Source organism: Notolabrus celidotus, chromosome 5 (assembly GCF_009762535.1).
Source record: "Notolabrus celidotus isolate fNotCel1 chromosome 5, fNotCel1.pri, whole genome shotgun sequence".
Lineage (NCBI taxonomy): Eukaryota > Metazoa > Chordata > Actinopteri > Labriformes > Labridae > Notolabrus > Notolabrus celidotus.
In genome coordinates, this window is record NC_048276.1 from 12,253,015 (window position 1) to 12,276,949 (window position 23,935).

At 39.5% G+C, this 23,935-nt stretch overlaps 1 protein-coding gene and 1 long non-coding RNA gene across 2 annotated transcripts in view; one reads left to right on the forward strand and one right to left on the reverse strand.

The window, feature by feature from the left end:
• LOC117812181 (disks large homolog 4) overlaps positions 1 to 23,935 on the forward strand; it is a 60,321-nt gene that overhangs the window by 29,501 nt on the left and 6,885 nt on the right. Inside the window, exons 4-13 of the mRNA XM_034682805.1 lie at positions 7,370 to 7,423; positions 9,260 to 9,310; positions 9,440 to 9,564; positions 13,236 to 13,405; positions 13,561 to 13,712; positions 14,603 to 14,747; positions 15,231 to 15,366; positions 15,548 to 15,704; positions 15,828 to 15,930; positions 16,477 to 16,591. Coding sequence (XP_034538696.1) covers positions 7,370 to 7,423; positions 9,260 to 9,310; positions 9,440 to 9,564; positions 13,236 to 13,405; positions 13,561 to 13,712; positions 14,603 to 14,747; positions 15,231 to 15,366; positions 15,548 to 15,704; positions 15,828 to 15,930; positions 16,477 to 16,591 — 1,208 coding nt within the window. The remainder of the gene's footprint in view (positions 1 to 7,369; positions 7,424 to 9,259; positions 9,311 to 9,439; positions 9,565 to 13,235; positions 13,406 to 13,560; positions 13,713 to 14,602; positions 14,748 to 15,230; positions 15,367 to 15,547; positions 15,705 to 15,827; positions 15,931 to 16,476; positions 16,592 to 23,935) is intronic.
• Positions 3,890 to 22,589, reverse strand: LOC117812182. Its single transcript, XR_004631157.1, has 4 exons — positions 22,538 to 22,589; positions 22,109 to 22,304; positions 13,514 to 13,670; positions 3,890 to 4,067 (listed from the first exon to the last, which is right to left on the reverse strand). It is a non-coding gene; the product is annotated as an uncharacterized LOC117812182 (long non-coding RNA).

A 23,935-nucleotide genomic window follows, 5' to 3' on the forward strand; every position in this document is an offset into this window, starting at 1 on the left:
CAACACGTAAAGAAGAACGACTTCAATGCAAGAAGGGGGAATCCTTTTTTGTTTCCTGTTTCAAAAAATTAAGTGAAGAAAAAGGTTGTTTCTAAAAAACTCTGCAAAGCTAATGAGTCTGAGGTCTCGAACCACCAGTGTTGCAAAAATTTCCCTAACTTTGCGGTGAATCCCAAAGGCATCTAATCGTCGAGCTAAGCCTGGCTGAATTCATTTTTCAGGATACTTTCACATTTCACATAAATTACACATAGAGACATAAAAGAATGTTTCCTCTGAGTGTATGTGTGTGCGAGTGTGTGAGTGACTCCCTTAACTACCTCAGAGGCAGGGCTTGAACATTTTCCCTGACAGGGATCTGTCTTCAAATTTTCTTAAGGAAAGTGTTTTTTTCCGGTGCATGAGGTACATTTATCTTAAGGGATTGGAGTTATTGAACTGCAAACGTTACATAACACATTTGCCATTTATTTTTCATCCGACAAGCCAGGAGTGAGGGGACCAGTGGGCACAAAGTGCTTACAGCAGAACCCACCACCCAGTTTATCTTACATTCTGTCTCCTCTAATAACAAAAGGGTGCCCATCACTTCCTCTTCTCCTCTAACAACAGAGCCGTTCCCATGCATAACACTTCCACTCTACTCCTCCTCAAACGAAACACATCTGTATTGTGTTTAACACCTCAATGTGGCAGGAAAGCAGTTGTTTTTAATGTAAGGATTCAATTACTGTGCTCCATAGTATTTCCCAGAGTCCTCCATTATCGCCTTCTCTTTCTGCTCTGCGCTCTTGTCTGCTTTGTATCTGGTTTCCATCTTCATTCTCTCCGTCCTCCTTACTTTTCTTTAATAAATGTTTAAATATGTCCCTGCAGCTTCGGTGTAATTACAGTGCAGCAGCAGCTCAGGTCCTTTGGGAAGGAGTGGTGGGAGAGAAGGAGGAAAAAAATATACGCATGCAAAAAGAGAAGAGAGCTGTTCATGCTGAATGGCACAGTGAGACTGATAGAGAGGGCCTTGCGATATGAAGGGTGAGAAAATTAGATAGATAGACCAAGGATTTTTTATTTAACAAATTGAGAGCGTCAGCTGACAGCTCGTCCTTCAACATGTCCTTACATAAGAAGGCTGCTCAGTGTGCAGGCTTCCGTTTGTGTGTTCATGTGTGCATATATGAGACAGGCCTGCTGATCCATCTGCCATTCCAAGAAAAATGCAGATTTGAATGAGGACTCTCTTTATCTAGATTTTATTAGCAGTTGTTAAGCTTTGTAAGGCTAACTGCACATTTCAATTATTACACTTTGGAAACAGCAATGTTGTCTCAATGTTGTCCAAGTGTTGTTCTGTCCATGGTGCTGAATTCATTGGAAGCAAACAGGCTTTAAGGCTTGTGCAGGACTGTAATGAATGTTATGCAGGTTTGAGATTATCACTGCTTCAAAACGTTTGATCATGATAAGAAGGTGAACATTTTTCTGTCCTTAAAAACAAAGAAAAGCTGCAATAAAAGCAGATTTTAAATGAAATATCCTGCCAAAATGTTTGATATTTGAGCCTTCCTTCACATGAAAGGTTCATTGTGGAAGATTTTCCATTATGTGTGAAATCAGTATGATTTGCAAAAACTCTACAAACTTTGTTTTAAATGTATTACAAACAAAGACTGGATGATAAACTATAATGATCTGATGTCAAGATACAATTCACCAGCCTCTCTGCCAGCACTGTGTTTAGCCAACAGCTTCTCAGTTTCAAGTGCTCCCTAAGACGAGTCAGACCGGTCTGAGATATTTGTCCTTCCAAGTTCAGCCAAAGTATAATTCCTCCCACTCTCACACGGTCAGGGCAGACATTACACAGAGAGACAGTTAAGTAATTGCCATCAAACTTTCCTGCCCGCTCCTCTTTTCCTGAGCGGCGGGGGTGGGAGGGGTACAGTACAGTGGCAGCAGAAAATATGAACTGCGTTCTTGCTGAGCACAGACCAGCAGTAGGGAGGCTATCGCAGTCCACTGCCACAGATGATGAGGACTGAACGGATCTGTTTGGGAATGCTCATTTTGACTCTGGATGGGGGATTTTCTGAAGACAGGACTGCTTGATCTCTGATTCTGCCCAGCCTTATCAGCAATGAGTGATTTCTACAACTGGATTCCTGTTTCTGAGGATTTTTAGGGCTACCTCAATCGGAGTCTGTGGAACGACTCAGCAAGAGGAATCCACTAATGAGACCGTGCTCTCTGTGATTTTGGATAAAAATGATTACCATGTGTTGAAAGGTCTTGTGTCTAACGTGTACTATCTTGGTGTTTAATTCAAACTGAGAGGAACGCAAAGCTGAAAGGGCATGTGTTAGTTTAAAAATAGTCTGTTAATTGGGGCAATCTGGATGCTCTGTGGTTCTGTTATGGCAGGTCCTAGACCAAATGGCACCCTTTGCGATAATGCTATCATGGTACTGCTGAGAGGGCACTCCAACTCTTTCAGACACACACTTTGTGGGTGTGTATGTAATTTTGAGAGGTGAGCAGGCTTCGCTCCAAGTATCAGGCGTGATTTATAATTCACCACTGGAGCAGAATGTTTATGTCGGTGTGGTACGCCAAAAAGATGGGCAGCCGGTTCCTCGACAATGTTCGGAAAGCCAAGTATCATCGACATCATAGGCTGGTAAGCATGCTTTAATTATGTTGACTCTTTTTTATCTTTATCTATATTAGAAATCTACAGGAAAGAATGATTGCGCTCAGGAGATTGAGAAAAAGTGCTTTGAGGGTATGCTTTTATGTACAAAGACGTGGTATTGTTTATCCGAACAGATTAGAAAACTTGGGTCAATGCCACGGTTGTGCTAAATAATGTGATCACAGTCAGCCTGAGCAATCATTTCTGGACTACTCACTCCTGTGTGTGTCATCCTGCATCCTGCAGGTACAGATGTGTGTGAGTTCTCCTCTAATGGTGTCTTTCATTAGTATAACACTCCAGCAAACCTGGAGCTGTAGGCACCCACCAACTCCACATCACCACAGCCCACACATACAAGTGTGCAACCATATTCTGCTGCACTCTACAGATGAAAGGTGGGATGTAATAAGGAGCCAATAAGTGAGCAATTTGCATAATGTGGCATCCAAATTAACCTCTGTCACATCCTGCACTTCAACCCACACGAGCTCGCGCAGAGGCAGCGAAATCACCATCCATTCAACCTGACGCACACGAATCACACGTCATTAACTACATGAAACACAAATGGGCATTACACTGGACATAACGCTTGTTAAAAATGCTCAAAACGTTTCCGGGTACTTTGACATTGCGTATTTTAGTAGAGGTCTCCATCCTGCCTTTTGATTGGATTGCTTTCACGTGTTAACAGCTCTCCTGCTGCTGCTGCTGCTGCTGCTGCTGTAAAGTATGCAGGACGTGCAGCGTTGCTTATCTAATGCCACCTTAGGTTCATATGCAGCGCTAGCTCACACACCCCCTCTGGTGATATTAAAGAAATTGTGCACACACACATCTCAGCAGAGGAGGCAAAGACAGGGGTTCTTGTTCTCAGTATTCTTTAGGCTTAACTAAACAGGTAGATGTCAATAATATCGGCCTTATTGTAATCTTTCCACAAAAAACGTCCATCAGACTGAGAGGGATGTGAGCGTGTGCAGAATAGGTGATGAGGCTCGCATCAACATCATTTGAAGGTACACACACACACAAAGCAGATCGATCGGACTACCTGTAAGTGTAGATGTGCAGTAAAGTGAGTACTGAGACATTCACCAGAGGCTGTATGGTATCCAATGCTAGACTCAAAATATTTTTATAGGTTTTATTCAACACTCAAATGTATGTAAACTCAGGGATTCACTGTCCTGTTGTTCCTTTCCTTGCCTCAGTGCAGTCAGAGTCAGACAACAATGACAAATCTGTGAACAAGAGGGTTCAAAAATGAGTTTCCTCTGCCTTTGAATGTGGGTTTTCAGTTACCTAGTGTGTTGCATATCAGTCCGTCGAGAAGGAGATGTCTGGTCTGGGTGTGGATGCAGGGTGGTGCTGCCTGTAGAGACATGGCACAGGACAGCTGAGCTGGAAAAGGTGCTGTTAAAATATTGGAGGGCAAAAAGCAGCCAAACAGTATAAATCCTAACAACTCTGACGTCAAAAGAGTTGACGGAGTCGACAAGAGCTGGAGAGGGCTCTGTCAAAAGTCCCTGCAGAGAGACTGCCTGCTCTGGGCTTCTATTTCTGCTGGCTACACTCATTATTTTTGTTTCTAGATGAGGATGGATTTGACGTAATGTTCAGCAGCAATCTGTTGGCCTGTTGTAAGAGAGCAGCATGCACTAACAGCAGAGCTCTGGCATTGTTTCTCTACCACATGTGGATAAGTATTTATTCTTTATAATGGCTTCTAAAATTAGCATCATTTATCTTCCTTGATGGTGACAACAGGCCTTAGAGCACAGGGAGGGTGGTGTATGGAAAACAAGGTTATACACTCATTTTTCACATGTTAACCCTCCTGTTATGTTCGTTTCTTAGGGACAGCAATAATGTTCCTGGGCCAATTTGACCCAGGGGATATTTTATGATCCAAAAGTGTCAGAAGCCCAAAAAAATCCCAATAAACATTTTTTTATCAAATTATTTACTCCATTACTAACCATTTAAATCAATATTTAGTGCAATGGTGTTCTTTAATCCTCACAGATCATGGTTCAATGAGGATAACTTTTGTGAAAATTCATGTAAAAAATGTTTTATGTACATTGGAAAGCCCTATATATAAATACAATAGTTTTACATGAGTTAGAGTTTTGTTTATATTTATATTATTTCATTTGGCATTTCATTTATTTTTATTTTTTATGAAGTGATGTTGCTAAATTGTTCTATATGTAGATTGTGCTAATTAAGCCAGCCAAAAAAATACTTAAAGGTGACATATCATGCAAAATCGACTTTTTAATGGTTCTTTACCTGAAATATGTGTCCCTGGCATGTCTACAAACCCCCCTAGAATGAAAACAATCCATTCTGCCCCTGTTTTGATTTCTCCACCTTTCTGTAAATGTGTGTGAAACGAGCCGTTTCAGACTTCCGTGTTTTTGTTACGTAACAACAATATCCGGTCTGTCACGGAGTCAGAGCTCAGAGCTTGTTCAGCCCATAGACTGTATAAAATAATACTGAATCCCCCCTCCATTTTTCATTACCTGCACACATGTGTAGTAACAAGGAGCTTAGGAGGGAGGCATGCTAGTTGTAGGCTGTCTTAATAAACTCAAAGGTCGGTTTTAATCCCCACGTCTGCAGATTTGAAGATCTAGTGGATGATTTTTATTTACCATGGATAAGTGCTAGCGCTAGTTAGCATAGCTACATAGCTACATGTCGTAGCTGTAGCTGTGTACCAAGACACACGTCTACATACTGACAAATAAAACAACAAGAAACACTAAATCTGTGACCAATCCTTCAGAAAGGTCCTGCTACAGGCGCCTCTCCGTCAGGATCAGATTCTGGATCAGATTCAGAGGGTTGAAGTAACGTGATCTCTGAGCAGCCGTGTATATTCAGCCAACATGTTAACATTAGATCAACGTGCTGGACAGCCGAGGCACATCCACTTCCTGAGGGGGCGTGGTCAGAGAGAAAACAGACTGTTCTGAAGAGGACTGAAGAAGAGGGCATTTCAGGTATGCCAAAATCTGATTTCAAAGTGTTTTTTTGAGCATAAACTTTAAAGACATGTTTTGGGGACCTCTTAGACCAATATATATTGATGAAAAAAGCGTGATATGTCACCTTTAACATTTTTCTTAAGATTTTTGAACCTGAAAATGGGACAAATTGACCCGCAACATAACGGGAGTGTTAAAAGGTGTACCCATAGTGAAGGCTGTACAATAATTCAAACATGGTGATACAAATTACAAAACCACTTGTCAGGGTAATGCAATGTAATTCAAAAACAGCACTTCTGACACAAAAAACAGCATTAAAACCTAAAAGAAGGGGAGGTGTTGGACTGTTCTATTAGATTGCTTTACTTTTAACAAGGGGTAAGTTTTATACCTGCAACTGGGTGTTTATGTTCTTCAATAAAACATGAATCAATGTAATATTTGTAAAAGCCATGAGCTTTTCTCATTCCTCTTTGACAGTGTCCATCCCTCAGACTAACACACCAAGAGTAAAAATAACTTTATATTGCATCACATAAAGATCTCTGGTGAGGAATGAGGATTTTTTTTTTTTTTAAAAGCTGAAATGTGTTCAGTTGTGTGGCTGTGTGCTTATTTGTGCGTGTCGGAGCTGTCGGGTCTGTGAAGGTCAGCGGGCTGATTTTATGCTGCTGGTTGCAGTTCTGTAAGCACTTTTGATGCCGAGGTCTTTCCCATGCTAATCAGCGTGGTACAGCACAGTGACAGGAATGCCAATGGGGAAATCAGGTTGTGTTCTCCAAAGTGTACAGTACATAACGCTGTGTTTACATCCTGGAAACATCAGAACGCTCGGTGATGAAAGTGAATCCTTGAAAGTGCAAGGATGTTATTGGAAGACAAACTGCATTATAAAAGGAGTGGAATCAGAACAGCTTGTAGAGGTTAACTGTCACACTTCAGATGAGGAAAATCCCGACGGGTAAACCCAAATCATATCAATGCCATAAAATCCTGTCCTCTCTCTCTTTTCTCTCTCTCCCTCACTCCCTTACTCTTCTAGTCTTTTATGTACTATGCTTTTGATGAGTAATTTCATTCTGCCGTGCTGTGATATATAACACAACTGATGCTTTTTATGTTCAGGGACCACATTTTCTGACCATCAGGCAGGCTGACATTACAGTCTCTGATAAAATCCGTTCAACTGTGCTGCCTTGTTTTCAAGCTCCCTTTCTCCTCTATACTTCAAGTGAGCTGAGAGAGGCTCCATGTGCTGCCAATGCATCTGCACATAACTTACAGAGATTTGTCTGGAAACGACTGATGGGCAGGAGGCAGATGTTCATAACAAGCGTTGTCGCTGGATCCAGGCTAAACTGTAATTAAACCAATAACTACACTGGACAAACTGAAGATTAAGAGCTTGGAAAAGCCACTCGGGCTGGCATGAATTATTTCTGTGTCCATCTTGGGTGGAAAATAACAAATGGCTCTACAACAGCACTCTATCCGTCAGACTATAGTGACAACCTTAGCAGAATGAGAATAGTGTTATCATGGTTAGAGCTAAAATGGCTCTTGGCTGTGAGTGAACATTTCTGGGACATATTGAGAGCTCGTCCAGGAGCTGCCTCATCTTTGAGTTTCTGCCATCATTTATTAATAATGTTTCTTCTCTCTCTGCCTCCAGGGAAATACTCCTCCAGTGGTGGTGAACACCGACACACTCGATGGCTCCCCATATGTAAGGATTATGTTTAATCTTTCCTTTATTGTATTATTATGTTAGGCTTAATCACATGATTAACTGAACTGCCTATATTCAGCCTGTACTATCAGTAATTCCCTTTCTCTCCTGAGCATACAGGTACATCTTTCCCCTGTTATTTCAATCTTAATGATAACTGTAATTCATTGTAGTCTGTAATTAAAGTAAGATTCCCCTTGTTTAACTTACAATCCACAAAAAGGAAGCTGCTATATCTGTGTTTCTTTAAGCCTATAAGACATTTTTGTGAATTGTAAAAGAAGAGAGAACGTGTCTTCTCAGAGAAAAGCTTTAGATCACAGAGTAGTCTTTTTTGCACCACTACAGCAATAAATAAAGTTGTTTTCTAGGTCAGCACCAAAAACTGTGAGGCCTGAAGTTCTTTAAATTCCCTCTTCCTCCGAGACTTGCTTAATTGCAGAAGTAAAACTGATGTGTAGCGAAGATTTTTAAGCCAGAAGGCCTTTTAAAAAATAAAAGAGTAGTTTATTATTTACCATGAGGTACAACAATGGTCAACAAATACAGTATGTCTTTCAAGATGGATCATTTAGATCAATTTTTTTAGATCAGCATTGGTAGAAATACTGATTAGAAAGACAATGCTGTATTCATCAACTTATGGGCAGTCAGGTAGTATGCAGACAATGGCTGTTTTCGAACAGCCTCCTATACTAGCAGTACGTACTGATTTAGCCAAAATTCAGTAGGTAGTAAGCAGTATGTGAACAAGAGCAAATCTGCAGTATGCCAAAACTCCCCGGATGTCTACTGATTCAGGGAAATTTCACAGTATACATCGGACCAGTCTGCCTCAGTGTACAGTTTCCCACAATGCACAGCGCTCATTCCGCTTTTTCTTTTATCTTCTTTTTTTGACCGGGGGGAACTCAGTTTTTATGTGCTGTGAAAATTAATAAATTCCATATAAACCAGATTTGACAATAGAGATTTATAGAATGGAAAAGGTAACTTTCTCTTTAAATTTAAGGTTAGAAGTGTCCAGATCACACTGGGCAAATTGAGTGAAATATGTCAAACCTCTGAGACTTGACTTTGTCGATTAGGTGCATTGTAGGAACATTCATGTGTTTTATTTTTATTTTATTCTCAATCTATTTTACTTTAATTCTTGTAACTCACTTTAATTCATTGTGTCCTAATACTTTATTGGTATTATTCCAAAGTTGATTAGGCCTAGTGCTGATACTGCTTGATTTACTTTATTTTTGGTACTTTCTCTCTGGATGTTTATAGTTTTTGTTTTGCCTCAAAAAGAGAAAATCAAGTCCATAGAGAATAAAATGTAGATATAAGTGTGTATTGAAAGAGTTCAAAAGAGTGTTGTATGCTTGTTATGTACTTGTGTCTTAAATAATGTGTAATTGTAATGACAATGTTCTATGGCACAATAAAAAGAAAAAAAAAAAGAAATTCCATATAAACCACTTCCTAAATTTTTAAATCATAAGTGATGCTAAAGAAGCAGTTTTGCTATCAGCTTGGCCGTTGTTTACTTCCACTTTTCAAAACAGGAAATTCAGTGACGTCTAGCCCAGCGTACTGCAACACAGATTGAACAGAACAGTCATACTACATACTAAATTCAAACGCAGTATGTAGTAGGTAGTACCTACTGCCTACTACATTAGTAGGTAGTATGTAGCAGGCCGATTCAAAAACAGCCAATGTTTTGTTTTACTCACACTACTTATTGTGAATCTAAACCTGTGTTCAAGTGCTCTGACTGGAAGTGTCCTATAGAACTAAATAATGTGTAAATGACAATAAACTGACACTCCCACCTGACAGGTGAATGGAACAGAAGGGGAAATCGAGTACGAGGAGATCACACTGGAGAGAGTGAGTGTGAGAACAAGTTTTTTTTCCCTCCTGCAGTCGTTTGAGACGTTTTATAGCTCTTCTTCAGTTGCTCAGAGAAGTGCTTGTGATGGGATTAATAATGTGTTGTTTGTTTTCTTTCTCCTGCAGGGTAACTCAGGCCTTGGCTTCAGCATAGCGGGAGGAACAGATAACCCCCACGTGGGCGACGACCCCAGCATCTTCATCACCAAAATCATACCTGGAGGAGCAGCAGCTCAGGATGGCAGGCTCAGGTAAATCTGCACACACCTAGCAGCAATAAACAAACTGCTAGCCTGCATGCATGTTTTAATGCGGTCTAGAAAAGACACTGAGTAAACCTGGCTGGGCAGACTACAGATCCTGCTCTACCGTCACTCTTCACCCTGACCCTGCCTCGATCTTCTTTTAAACTTAGTGATACAGACAAGCAGGAAACTTTCTACAAGCAAACACACTTAGACAACAGAAGCACACTCTTCAATTTAAGTACAAGGATCTGTTCTGCAGAACTACAGCCTACAGACTGTTCAGCCTGTTTAGCATCAAAGTCACATCAGGACCTGAACTTCTTCTTTTTTTTGTCTAAGCCCTGGATGCCTTTATTCAGCAAATATCTCCTCTCCATTGTGTCTGAGATTATAATACATTTATGTCATGGTGTGCAATTTTTATGTGTTAAAAAATGACCTATTTAAGCATTTAGCACAGAATGATGAGGGAAAGGAGAAAAAAAAGCCCTGTCTGTGTTCTTTTCAGAATTTTCCATGAACTATAAACAACAATGAAGGCTTCCTTCTTATTCTCCTCTTTACAGATGACCTACAAATGTCCATCTCAAATGTCTGCAAAGTTTAAAGCAGGCCTGAAGAGATCACATATTCGCCTGAATGCAGAGTCTTTCTTTCACAGCCTTAGCTATCTGCTACAGACAACATAACACATTAATCTTGAGGAAATACTCAGTATGTTACTACTCCTGCTTTTTAAAACATGCATCGCCTTTAAAGCCGTACAGAACCCGATATGAGATACTGTAGACTACATGTTGTTTTGGGATTGTTTGCAATCTCTACTGGATGATTCAACCACTAACAGATTCTGTTAGGCTAATTCCTCCACACTATGACTCAATCCCCTCTATGATGTATGAAAAATACTTGAAAATCAGACTCAAGAACCCTTTGAGGTTTATGAAAGTGTGGTTAAGTGGTTGAGTAGCTGATTGGGAGTGTTTTCTGCAGCATGTATACAGCCATTATCTTTACGATGTTAGTAACAAGACTGAATATACCAATGAGGAGAGTGGGACCAAAATGAAAAGCTTGATAGTAGGGATGCACCGATCCTACTTTTTAGGTCCTGATACCGATATCAATACCTGGGCTTTGGTATCTGCTGATACCAATACTAGCCGATACGATCCTGGTATTGATTTAACAATCTCTATTCCTTAATGTGAGGATAGAATCATGTTTTGGCAACTTCAGGCTTTTCTGACTTGATGGTGAACTGTACCTGGGCTCCAAGTGCTAAACCAGAGGCTGGAATCCCTCAAAATTTCAAGGATCTGGAACAATTAAATCCAATAACCTGTCTATTTTTTCACACTTTGAATCCATTAATAGAAGGTTTCCTTCCTTCTTTGCAGTAGGCTACAGCTGACGTAAACTTCCTCCTTTGGGCTCCCATTTTATTTTTCAGCGTGACTGCCATCGGTCGAAAACATTACCGCTGCACATGTTGCAAGATTTCGGCGGAGTTGTTAGCAGAAGCGTGACATGCACCTAAACTGCAGAGCCTCTGTAGTTATCCTCAATTATGCTCCACCGGGCAAAAATGCACAGACCGGCCGGCGCTGATGATGTAGGAGACGCACATGGCTGTTGTAAACACAGAACTGAGATGAATAGACCTGCCATATGGATCAGCACTATATATCGGCCCCTTGTCACAGATATTCGATCTAGCTTTTTGAGCCCGATCTAGCCGATATCCGATACCAGGATCGGATCAGTGCATCCCTACTTGATAGTGGAAAAGAAAGTTGTTCTTGAATTTTTGCATTATCAAATGTTTAAATATGTTTATTAACTTTTTACTATATGATCTGTATTTATATAAAACTAACACTTTCAGGAGAAGTTGTGCATTAGGCTTTGATAGAATCTCTTGAAGAAGATGGAGTTACTGTGATGGTAGTGAAGGGAAACAGCTAAAGAAAAATCTAACTCTAGATTCAATGAGGTTTGGAGTTGGACAACTAGTTTGCTCAGTGGAAGGACTGATGAGTAGTGGTCCTGTTCTAAACGCTGATGCAGATAATGAGAGCAGAAATTTTGCAAAGATTCATTTCAATCAGGAAAAACGTTGCTTATAAATGTGACACAATATGCACTAAAAGTAGAGCTGGACGATATTGAAAATGATGTTATAACGATAACATATTTCATATCAGTTAATATCGCTAATTATCATGATAAATATCAATCATTATTTCATTTAAATTTAAAGGCAGATTTTTGAAAGTGAAAGTTGAAGAAACCAGACAGTTTTTTAGCTTATATCTGGAATTAATTTTTGGATTAGAGCCTTGAATCCATCATTTTTGACGGCACTAACAGGAAGCAGGTCTTTTGAGTAAGATGAGATTTGGGGGAAGTTTTAGTTGGTAGATTCTTATTTTTCTCAGGTTGAGAAAATGTGCATAATTTAATTTAATTTAGTTTATAGAGTATTGTTTCGAGTTGTGCACTCCCCTTTAAGATTACTAGAGTGATAGTTTCCCACAGTGCAGTGAATGCATCATGGTTATTCATGACAGTCGCAGTGGATATTAAACGCGTTTGAAATGAACAGCAGAAGTTGTCCCCGTGCTCTTCCTTTACATTCTGAAAGTATATTTAATTGGGGGGTTTAGTTGGGTGTGATTACAGGTTTAAATATATCGCTTTTTTATTGAACATGTTATATTGATATTGAGAAAAATGATGTCACAATAATTATTATCGAATAATCGCCCAGACAAGTTTTAGAGGTATTAGTTGGAGATGTGACTCTACTATTCCAATCACTTTGAAGGGAGGTAGTCATGTAATGGGCATTTAGTCTTCCGTTGAAACAAACAGAGCAGCAGTGAACTGAAATATATACGCCCGGTAGCTAACAGCAACAGTAAGAGGAACATAATGATTTCATAACTGCCTTAAATAGCAGCTTACTTTTTTAAGGTTGATTGCAAAGAGATGATTGGCTCAGTGAGGTTGTGGGAAAATCAGATTGGTCTGACTGCAAACATGAAAGCTCTCCATTAGCCGAGTTAAAATGCAGAAAAAGACAGAGAAGGTAAAGAAATGAGAGAAAGCATGAAGATAGCTTCCTGGTCAAACTTGTGCAAAATTCATTTGTTCAGCTAAACCTCTCGCACCCCTCGAGAATTATTTCAGTCTTACACAATTTTACACACTATAATTTTCACAGCCGTGAAATCAATTTGAACACAAGAATGAGGAAGCGATAAGTAGAGGTTTTGGGCACTTTTGAGGGAGAATGTGTATTACTGAAAATAGCTATTCTGTCAAAATCTTTTTGCATGGAAATCAGCTCTTCTTTAGCACACAGGCTCGCTTACACTCCATATATCAAGTCTTTATCAACGTGAAGAACAGGTCACACATTTAAAGCTGCAGCCGCTCTTTCACTCAATCAATAGAAGTGGGGTTAATGCTATCTCTGATATTGGATTCTGAGAGGAGGGGTGAAAGGCCAGATGTCTGTGCTGAAACTGATCCCAAATATAGCTATGACTGAAGAATGACTGACCCCCAACCACCTCCAGTGGATGATTTCATCAAATATCTTCACCAAAACAAAATCTCTCTGTGTTTTTCCTCTCTCTCTCTCTCTCTCTCTCTCTGTTTCTTAGTGTGAATGACTGCATCCTATTTGTGAATGATGTTGATGTAAGAGAGGTGACACACAGCCAAGCTGTCGAGGCTCTTAAGGAGGCAGGTGCTATCGTCCGCCTTTATGTTCTCCGTAGAAAACCAGCAGCAGAGAAAGTCACTGAAATCAAACTCATCAAAGGGCCTAAAGGTGAGTGGAAGCGTAGCCTGGTGTACAGGATCACCTCTTAAGAGAGCCTTATACCCTGCTAAGCTGTGCCCTCTGGATTTAGAAAATCTGCTCTGTGTTAACCCATACCTTCTTTGCTCGCTCTCTCTGGCTCTCTCATCACTCTCCTTTCCCAGGATTAGGTTTCAGCATTGCTGGAGGGGTGGGGAACCAGCACATACCAGGAGATAACAGTATCTATGTCACCAAGATCATCGAAGGCGGTGCGGCTCATAAAGATGGCCGTCTGCAGATCGGGGACAAGATCTTAGCAGTTGGTCACTCAAATGTAATAACTGTTAGCATTTGGATTTATATTCCCACACATCACTGATAGCCTCAGACTCTCACAATTTAACACACAGACACACAGACATTTACTCACACACACACTTCTACGTATGAAAAGCATTGATGTATCAAGAGCCAAGAAATTTAAGCTGTAATTTTTACGGCCTTAAATTACTTCCATTAAAATGGTAATATAAATGTAGGATGGGATAAATGTTGTGGAAAATGTAGTGATGCCAGAGAGACTCTCAAGAAGCAATCCTGCCATCTGCTGGAGAACAGAGAGAATGTAACAAAGCAGAGCTGACGGCAAGCCCAACACCAGCAACCTCAAAATGGTGCTTGGTTCCTACTAAATGGTGTCTGAGTAAATGCTCCATCTCAAAATGGGATATGTCAAAATGCCTGGTTCTTATGAATCGTTTCAAAAATTACATAGTAGTTTATGTTGGCTCCATCTATTCTGATCCATGCTTATCAATTTATAGATATTTTTTAAATATAATATTTCTAGTATACTGCGTTCATGTTGGCATTTTTTATGATTTTAAATTGAAGTCATTGATATAAGAACCCAGCTTTAGTTCATTTATTCTAGTTTTTTATTAGTAATAACATAATTTAATTATTATTTCATCAATTAAAGAATGTCAACGTTCTGATTTGAGCAACATTAATTTGTTGATGTAACACAACTGTAATAATGGGGAGTGTTTGGGATAGATCCTTAATCCCATATAGACACAATACCTCATAAACATACATATACGTGTGTCATTGTGTGAGAGTCGATCCAGTATTTTCAATCACTCAGCTGCATTTCACATTGCACCTTGTAAACTGCAGTGAGAGATCCTGACATGTATCCCTGCGTGTTTCAAACCACAGGTAAACAATGTGTGTCTGGAAGATGTGATGCATGAGGATGCGGTGGGGGCTCTGAAGAACACAGCCGAGGTGGTGTACCTCAGGGTGGCCAAGCCCAACAACCTGTACCTGACCAACTCCTACAACCCCCCAGACCTCACCAGCAGTAAGCTCCTCTCCATGTGTGGAATGAAATGTGCACAATGTGTCCATTTTCACCCTGAATTTCAATGTAAAGCTAGCTCAAAATCAGCCCATGCTCACCAAGTACTTCTGAGTAGATACAGACAAGACAGCTAACCCACAGAAATGAGTCAGAAATAGAGCTGAGAGATGTTCTTTCTTTTTAACTACTTAAGAGCAAAGTGGGATTTGAGAGATGATTCAAAGCTATGGTGAAACATTCAAGGTTTTTATCCTCACCTAAGCAAACATCTCCTCTGCCTTCTTGATGAAAGTGTGCCCTTAAAGCAAAATACCAAACTACTCTTTTTATCTCCTTTCATGAGATGAGAAAACATCACTTTCTTCCAGTATATTATTTTATTCAAAGGCCGTCATTGAGCTGAGATAAAATATTATATACCTCTGACAAAAAAAAAATCCTGCATGGTCATTTCTAACTCTTTTGGCTCTGTTTCCTTTTCAGCATATTCTCATATGGATACTGAACTAAGTCATCCTAACTATCTTGGATCAGATTACCCACAAGCCCTCACTCCCACCTCACCTAGTCGGTTTTCTCCGGTCCTGCATGGCTTGATGGGAGATGATGACATCCCCAGGTGAACCATGATTCTACAACTAATCCTTCTGTACATTGATTATTATCAGGAGTGTTCATATTAGCTGTATTTGTAGTGGTAGGATTAGCAGTTTTGTGTTTGTACTACAAGTTTTTGTAGTGTATGGTATTATTGATAATATAAAACATTTTAATCCCTTCTCCATCTTTTTTTTTTCAAGGGATCCTCGCAGAGTTTTGATCCATCGAGGCTCCACAGGTTTGGGATTCAACATAGTTGGCGGAGAGGATGGAGAGGGAATTTTTATCTCTTTCATCCTGGCAGGGGGACCAGCTGACCTCAGCGGAGAGCTGCACAAGGGCGATCAGATCCTCAGTGTAAAGCATCTTTTATCTTCATAAAGCTGTCACACACATTAATACACAGTGGGTGTTTGTGCCAAGTGATTTTTCAGTTGTAGTTGTTAATGCTGTTACGTTTTGTGTGTGTGTGTGTGGTAGGTGAACGGCGTGGACCTGCGTATGGCCACACATGAGCAGGCCGCTGCTGCGCTGAAGAATGCTGGTCAGACGGTGACCATCATAGCTCAGTACAGGCCTGATGGTAAAGAAGAATCAGAGCTGTCTCATGTCTTATATTATACAAATGATCAAAGTATAGTATGTTATGGTGTCTTTCATTACCATTTTCACTTAAGTAACAAATTATAATTTTAGTGAGCAATCTAACATTTCCTATAAATGTGCTTATTCAAAGCTCTGTTATGATTTACTATTTACTCTATAGCAGTGTTTTCAACGTGTTGGAAAGACTACCTCTAGTGGTACCCAGGAGAACTACAGGGATACTTTATTTTTTTTTAAATTATTTTAAAAATATCAAACATGCATCAATTCTTTAAAAGAAACATGCTTAAATGTACCTCAAATGTTGATGTAAGTTCAAATACCACATTTCAAATTGCTAAACTATTTTTCAGGAGCTGTAAGCTGTTCACTACAAATAGGAACAAACACAAATGCATTCAAGTTTTATGTTTTATGTTGACTTTGTTGATGTTTGTTTGCTGGATTCAAGCATTTTTATCACGCCACAAGTGTCAAAGTGTTTGCCAAAAAATGTAACTGAGTAACTCTTCCTGTTTTTCAGAGTACAGCCGGTTTGAGGCAAAGATTCATGACTTGAGAGAGCAGCTGATGAACAGCAGCATGGGCTCTGGGACCACGACGCTAAGGAGCAACCCAAAGAGAGGCTTCTACATCAGGTCTCACACTAAACATAGAGCAAGCTTCATTTCTGCAGTATGAAACTGATAAAAGTGTCTCGGAGGGTCTGTGTTTTTGTAGCATTCTTGTTGTATTGACATCTTCTTAATCAAAGCCGGTCATTTACTGAAGCCCTGTTGGAGTCCAGTAGTGGATTTCTGTTATTGGATTAATTGCAAAGACTTTGAGGAGTTGCAGAAGGAGGAGTTGAAAGTGATAATTATCCATTTTCACCTGGCAGTGAATGTGATTACTGGAAAAAAATAACTGTAGAGTAGAAAACCTTGAGTTTGCTGCTTTGAGACAGTTGAAGTAACTCTTCTTCTAACTTCTGTAGACACCTCAGGCAGACTGATTTCAAATTAGTTGTTAATAAGCAGAGTTTTTACCTGAATACTAGGCCATGTTTATACCTGAATACAGGAGTTAGACTTCAAATGATCCTTTGAAGCACATGCATGAGAATCTTTGAAGTCATGTGAGTGAAGCGAAGTTGTATGTTCATTCTCTTGATGTAATTAGTACAGATTAAGAATGACTCACGTGATTTCACTGAATGTCCATAGAGAAAATGAATGGATCCTAATGAATGATAAACTACTAAGAAGGAAGTCCCATGAAACCCATCAACCTGATGACTCCCAGTTAAACACAATGTCTGCATCAAAATGTACAACAAAAATGTTAAAAATGTGGAAGAATAAATGAGAAAAAGTTATTATAGAGCTATAGGCCTACAGGATAATAGTTTAGTCAGTTAATTAAGAAAGGGAAAGGGTAATATATTCTAATCTTAATACTTGCAAACTAAAAATGTCTCTTCTATTTCTTCTATCTTAAATTTGTATTTATGGCCTACAACTCAAACAATGCAAAACTACAAATCTGATTAAATTGATTAAATTTCTATTCATCAGAATAAATCCAGTTAACTGGTGGCGTTGCACCTCCATATAAAACATTTTGTGGGTCCAAGCTGCTAACATATCATATCGCTATCATATTGCATTTTCAATATGCTGCAGTGCAGTGGTCCCTACTGTTATTAGAAGATAAAAAGCCTTCATTAGCCTATTTTTGACTTATCTTTGTGATGAGACAGAGAAGAAGAGATGGCTGAAGTTGATGACTTTAGTTACATTCTTAAATGACTGAGAGGGAAACTCATAAAGTTCCCTGAAGTTATCATTAAGCTCTGGAATCAGTAAATATATGATAGATACTGATCATACACTGGTATGTGTGATGGTTGAATATGAAACAATAACAATATTCTAGACATTTAAACACAACATTACAAAACGCTGTAGTAAGATTCACAGTTGAGGAGTAAATGATCACAGATCACACCCAGTCTGTGCCCACTTTGTCTCTCATGTGATTCACTGCACACAGACTGTTATCAACTGGAAGAGGGGCTGCTGTATCAGCTGCTAAGTTTCCAAAATGTGCTAATTTTTAAGACCAGTGAAAACAGAGCCGGAAGGAAGACTTGATATTGGCAACATTTGTTTAACTTGTTAGTGAATGATCAGCATCAGCCCGTGGGTGGTACAGTATCTGCCAAGTTAGCGCCTTGTGCTAGTTTAATCCTTAACAGTGTTGGATGACAGACTCAGCTGATGAGCAGATGATGTGTTTCTTTTCTACATGTGTTTCAATAATGTATTCACTATTAAGCAAACAGGCGTTTGGACACAGATATGGATTACATGCTGTGAGTGACGTCACATTTAACATTCAGATACCATGTTTCTCTTGGTCCAGTTTAGTTTAAGTAAACATAATCATGGGAAGATTAATGACTTGACAGACGTCCAGAGGACAATAAATCACTGCATCAAAGCATATTAAAGGAAAGTTGCCTGGAGGGCAGAAAAGGTGCACAAGTTACAGGGATGACTAAGCTTTGAGAGGATTGTCAAGATCAGTAGATTCAAGAACTTTGGAGAGCTCCAGATGTCAGAGCCACCACAGACGTCTCGAGGAGAGGGGTTTCAACTGGTGTATTCCTAATGTGAAGTCAGTGACAGAAGTGTCTTATCTGGGCTGAGGAGAAAAATAACTTGACTGTTCCTCAGTGGTCCAAAGTCCTCTTTTCAGATGAAAGTAAAATTAACATTTCATTTGTAAATCAAGATCCTAGAGTCTGGAGGAGGAGTGGAGAGGCGCAGAAGTCCAGTGTGAAGTTTCCAGTATGTGAGGATTTTGGTGCCGTGTCATCTGCTGATATTGGTTCACTATTTTATCCAGAGATGGGCACAGAAAATTAAAAATTAAACTTATTGAAGTTAACGTCTAAGAGATAACAATGAATCTGTTCACTCTGTTCAGGATTAACAAAAGTTAACATTAACATTAAAACGTATTGAAAGTCTGCTCCCCCTTTGTTGCAATAAAAAGGGTCCACACGATCCAAGTCCAAATAAAGATTCTATCCAAACTAATGATACCAAGTTGTCTGTGATCCATCTTACCCTGTAATAGCAGGGTTTGGATCCTTCTTCTCTCTCAGTATGTCTCTTTGTCGCACCAACGCCTGCAATACAAGTCACATAGTGGCGCACTGATGCCACATAGTGACGAGAAGTTTTAACATCTTTCCTCTTCATGGTTGGTATTATGTGATCATAGTGAAGTCAGTGGTGGTAAAATGATGATGATTAATAAAACTGATTTGACCGAAGTTGAAGGTTTCAAACTAATGTACATGTAAAAGTGATTTTTTTGTTTTAAAGCAATACTGATAATCAATACTGGATTAACAGATGTGTTCCCAGCTCTGGTTTCATCAAGTCAACACAGCTGTCTACCAGGAGATTTTAGATCACCGCATACTTCCATTTACTGACAAACTGTACAGAGGTGCTGACTTCCTTTCACTGCCAACAGCCCCAAACTACTACGAAATAGTCTGCTGACTGTGATATAACTGTGCTTACTCAGCTAGGCCAGCCAACTCACTTGCCCACTGCCTCCTATTTGTCAAGAGGTAGATGAGAAACACCTTACCCAACAATTTAGACAAGCTTGAGGCAGCTATCAAAGCAACCTGGGCTTCATTAACACCTCACCTGATAGCCTCCATGCCACACCAATAATTTGTGGTAAAGGAGCCACAAAGGAGCCTGTGTATTGGAGCCAAGGTGTACACTTTCACAAGCAAAGTAATATCAGACCTTCCAACACTCCCGATTTAGGCGGGAGTCTACCGCTTTTTAACTTATTCTCATGTTGATGTCAATCAAATGAGTGTCCCTCAACTATTTTTTCAAGAAGTCCTCTACTTGAGCCTTATATTCAAACCCCCCAAAAACATCCACCCCTCCTCTCCCTGTAGATGGTTTGATCCAAAAGACGCTGCATGAGATCGTTTCTGACAGCAGGTAAACGCAGACACCAGGCGATAGGTAGATCTGGTAGCTGAAGTGTTCATTAGATGAAGTGTTGTGAGTTCAACAAACTTCTGCATTGTTTAAAGATTTGATCCATCCTTCATTAAAGTGGTTCTGTCCTGTTCTTGTTAGCTAACTTAAGTTGTGACTTGCAACAACGCAGCATCCTCTGTAAAGTTCATCAGAAGAGTTTAGAGCTGTGTGAATCTGATGACAGTGCTGTCAGTGTCACTATCACAATATCACAGGTGATGTTATTAAAACACTAAACTCTACCTCAGTGTTTTTCAAACTTTTTTGAGCCAAGGCACGTTTCATACATTAAAAAAATTCTGAGTCACACCACCAACCAAAAGTTTCACAAAATGACACATTTAGTTCTCTCAATATATGAATCTATATATCTGAGAGAGGGACTTTGGCTACTTCTTTAACTGCGTCAGGGCAAAGCATCTTATTTAAAATGGCTTTTGCAAGTAGTATTCATGTCTCTGACACACTGTGTTGCTTTTTTTGATTTGGCTACGAGTTCAGCTACTAAGTAGCTAGCTTTGAGGGCTCTCGCAGACACTTTTGTAATTTTTTCTCATAAAAGTTGCCTTTTCAACCACCCATATTATACTCTTCATGCGGGTTAGAATTTTGTCCAGGGCCCTGTTTGGAGTTTTCATTTTACCTTTTTGAATATTTATCCATCGCTGTTGCACGCCTACGTCTCGTCACATACACCTCACGCACGCATCATTAATTCTATTGTCTTAAATTAACAATGTCATTAGTGAGCTTTATTGCCACCCAGTGGATGGATAGCGCAGGTCAGTACATGGACAAGTATTTAATTACTCAACCAGTCACTACACTGCAGGCACAGACGCACTACATGGCAAACTATTTGCAGTATATGAATAATATTTTTTTGGACTAATTAAGGGAAATTTGATAATGTCCCACGGCACACCTGACGCTCTGTCACGGCACACTAGTGTGCCACGGCACAGTGGTTGAAAATCACTGCTCCACCTGATACCCTCAGGTGGAGATGCAGAGGAAATCTCTTCCTTCTTTAAATAAAGAGCAGAAAGCCGCAGAGGCTGAGGATGCAGAGGTTACTGTAGGTCAGATAGCATTTAGTTGTAGGACCCAGATAAATGACTTTAAAAAGCACATAGAGGTGTAGATTGGTGTCACAGAGACTCCTGCATTCAAAACTGTATGAAAATAATACTATAATGGTATTAACATCAAAATATGGTGTCAACACAAACCCCTCTACCTGGAACATGTGTGTGTTATTCCTCACTGCAGTGGCTCACTCTTCCACATGTTGAGGAATTTAGTCATATTTGTAAGACATGGATTTTTTTTTATTTTGTATGTTTTCATTGCCATATTGTACAGCAAACCCTTGAAATTAAGAGATATTTAAAGTATTTGACCTACATATCCGTTTATTAAATGTATTAATGTGCAGTTCAGGGTTATATATGGACGGGTTTGCTGTGTATAGAATCATTGTACCATACTCCAGAAAATCTACCTATTTTTCACAGTCCAATGTTGGCAGGTATGGTAATATAGAGCTATAAATCAGATACCACAGTATATCCCACAGCTTCAAAAAATACTTCACTTCCAAGATTCAAAGGAAATGTAAGCATATGATGTAGTACAGTAAAGAGCTTCATCACACAGATTTACAAAAAAACAGCTTATGTGCCTTATACAAACACAACTCTTCCAACTTACAGTTCAGTGACAACATAAGCTGATCTGAGGCCAAAATGTAAAATAGCTCCTAACGTTCAAACTGTTTGTGCAAATACAGTGAGATAAACTCTTATGACTGATGCAGTCTCACCACAGTTTCAGCACCTTGAACAGCTCCACTTCACAAACAGCTTGAAATCAAAAGAGCAGTAGGAAAACTCAAAGGCTAATCAAAACAACTGATCAAGAAACCAGCCATCAAGGTGTATAAGATGTTATGAGTGCGTAGTGTTAAGATTAGAAAAAATATCTCAGATGCTTGTGATAATTTATTCAACCAGAATACCTGACACAGTGAGAACTCCAATTACCAAACCAAATTAAACAGCAGAGTAGAGGAAATGTGGTGCTTACCTTTAGACGAAGCTCTTCCCTTATATCCGACTGCAACAAAGCTTCTGCCTCAATCCGGTAAAAGATGCAAAGCCATTTAGCCATTTAGTTTCCCTCCAAACTCCCACCAGCTCCATGGAGTTTCTGCCATGTCCGACCCAGCTTCTTCTGTTGCAAGAGTTCCTTCCGGTAGTTAGGGTTGCCAACTTTCTCACTCCTAAATAAGGGACAGGTGCATGGTGTCATGGTAGTGTGAGCATGATGTGTGAATTCAGCATATTCATATTCTGATTCAACTGGAGATGCAGGAAGTGTGTATATTTCCTTTAATCCTTACTGTATCATTATGTAACCTGATATGAATAAACCTCAAAGAAACCACAATTTGGCTTTTACTTAAAAAAAAACAGGCAAAAGAAAAATTAAATGCAAAAGAGGAGTATGACTCACCAAATGTACTTTTTGCTGCTCTTGACTGACTCAAGTAGTCTTTTGTCCTTTTGCACAGCCAGAGAGAAGTCCTTACATGACAAGTCACAGTTTACAGATACTTGAAGTTCATTTTTGATCAGCTCTGTGCTGCATCTGTTTCTTGAGTCTGACCATTTAATGGCCATCAGAGAGAAAATCCTCTCCACACGTTTTTTGCAGGACTTTTGCGCATTTGCGTTGTATACAACTGATGCGCGTGAGGGGGCCTGTGATTGGATGACAGGCGGTGTGATTGGCACATCATGATCTGCCGTGCCGTTTTATTTGATCTAAGAGAGCGCAGTCTGCTGTATTTACAAGAGTTAATAGTCGATATGCGGGACAATTGAGGTTCCGTATGAAACAAACCAACTTAGTCCAATATACGGGATGTCCCGGCTAATACGGGACAGTTGACAATCCTAGTTACAGAGCCTGGACCTGCTCCAGTGTGTTTTTTGCTACAAAACAGCCTTCTGTTAGTACCAAACGTCCCCTGCCCTGTAATGGTCCAGGGTCTCAGTTACAGGAGCGGCCATGGAATTTCTCCTTATACAAAGCTGGAAATAGAGCCACCTGTGGGGCTGTTGAATTCGATGGATACGCCAACAGCACCAGGTGCAGTTAATTATGAGATACGTAAATCCAAGATGGCGCGGTATTTCTTCTTCCTCGCTTAGCAGCCATAATTGTTTGCAATGCTCAGGACTACCACTGCTGTCTGGAAACGATACTACATCTACATAATGTGACATTGGGCATTACGCCCCCATTTGCACCAAAATGATGTGTCTGCAGAGTTGGAGGCTGCAGTTTCAGGACCGCAATTCTTGGACCGCATTTCTAGTGTTACACACCAGTATTATTGTGACTGTGAGGGTTAGGGTAATGGTTAGAGGAGTCCATTTGAAAAAACAGATAACTCCGTTTTTATGAATTTAAATATTTCTTTTGAATATACATTTTTAATAAAGTTATTTTTTATATACTTCAGTAATGTAATTTGGACCCAACCTCAGTTGATTGATAATACCTAAAGCTATTAAAAGAAAAAAATATTTTATGAAACATTTTGAAAAAAAAATTAAAGTGAGTTATCTGTTTTTGCAAATGAACTCTTCTTTGTTCTGTTTATGAACATCTTTAACTTTTAATATGTGTACCTTTACAAATTGGCATCTTGACTTTAACTACCAAATCAAATCAAATCAAATTCACTTTATTTATAGCCTATAGCACTTTACACACAACACACTTGATCCAAAGTGCTTTACAACAGAAAACGAAGAAAACAAAGAGAAAACTAAATAAAAAGACACACAGACAGAGGAAGAGGGAGGGAAAGAAGAGTGGTAAGATAAGATAAGATAAGTAAAA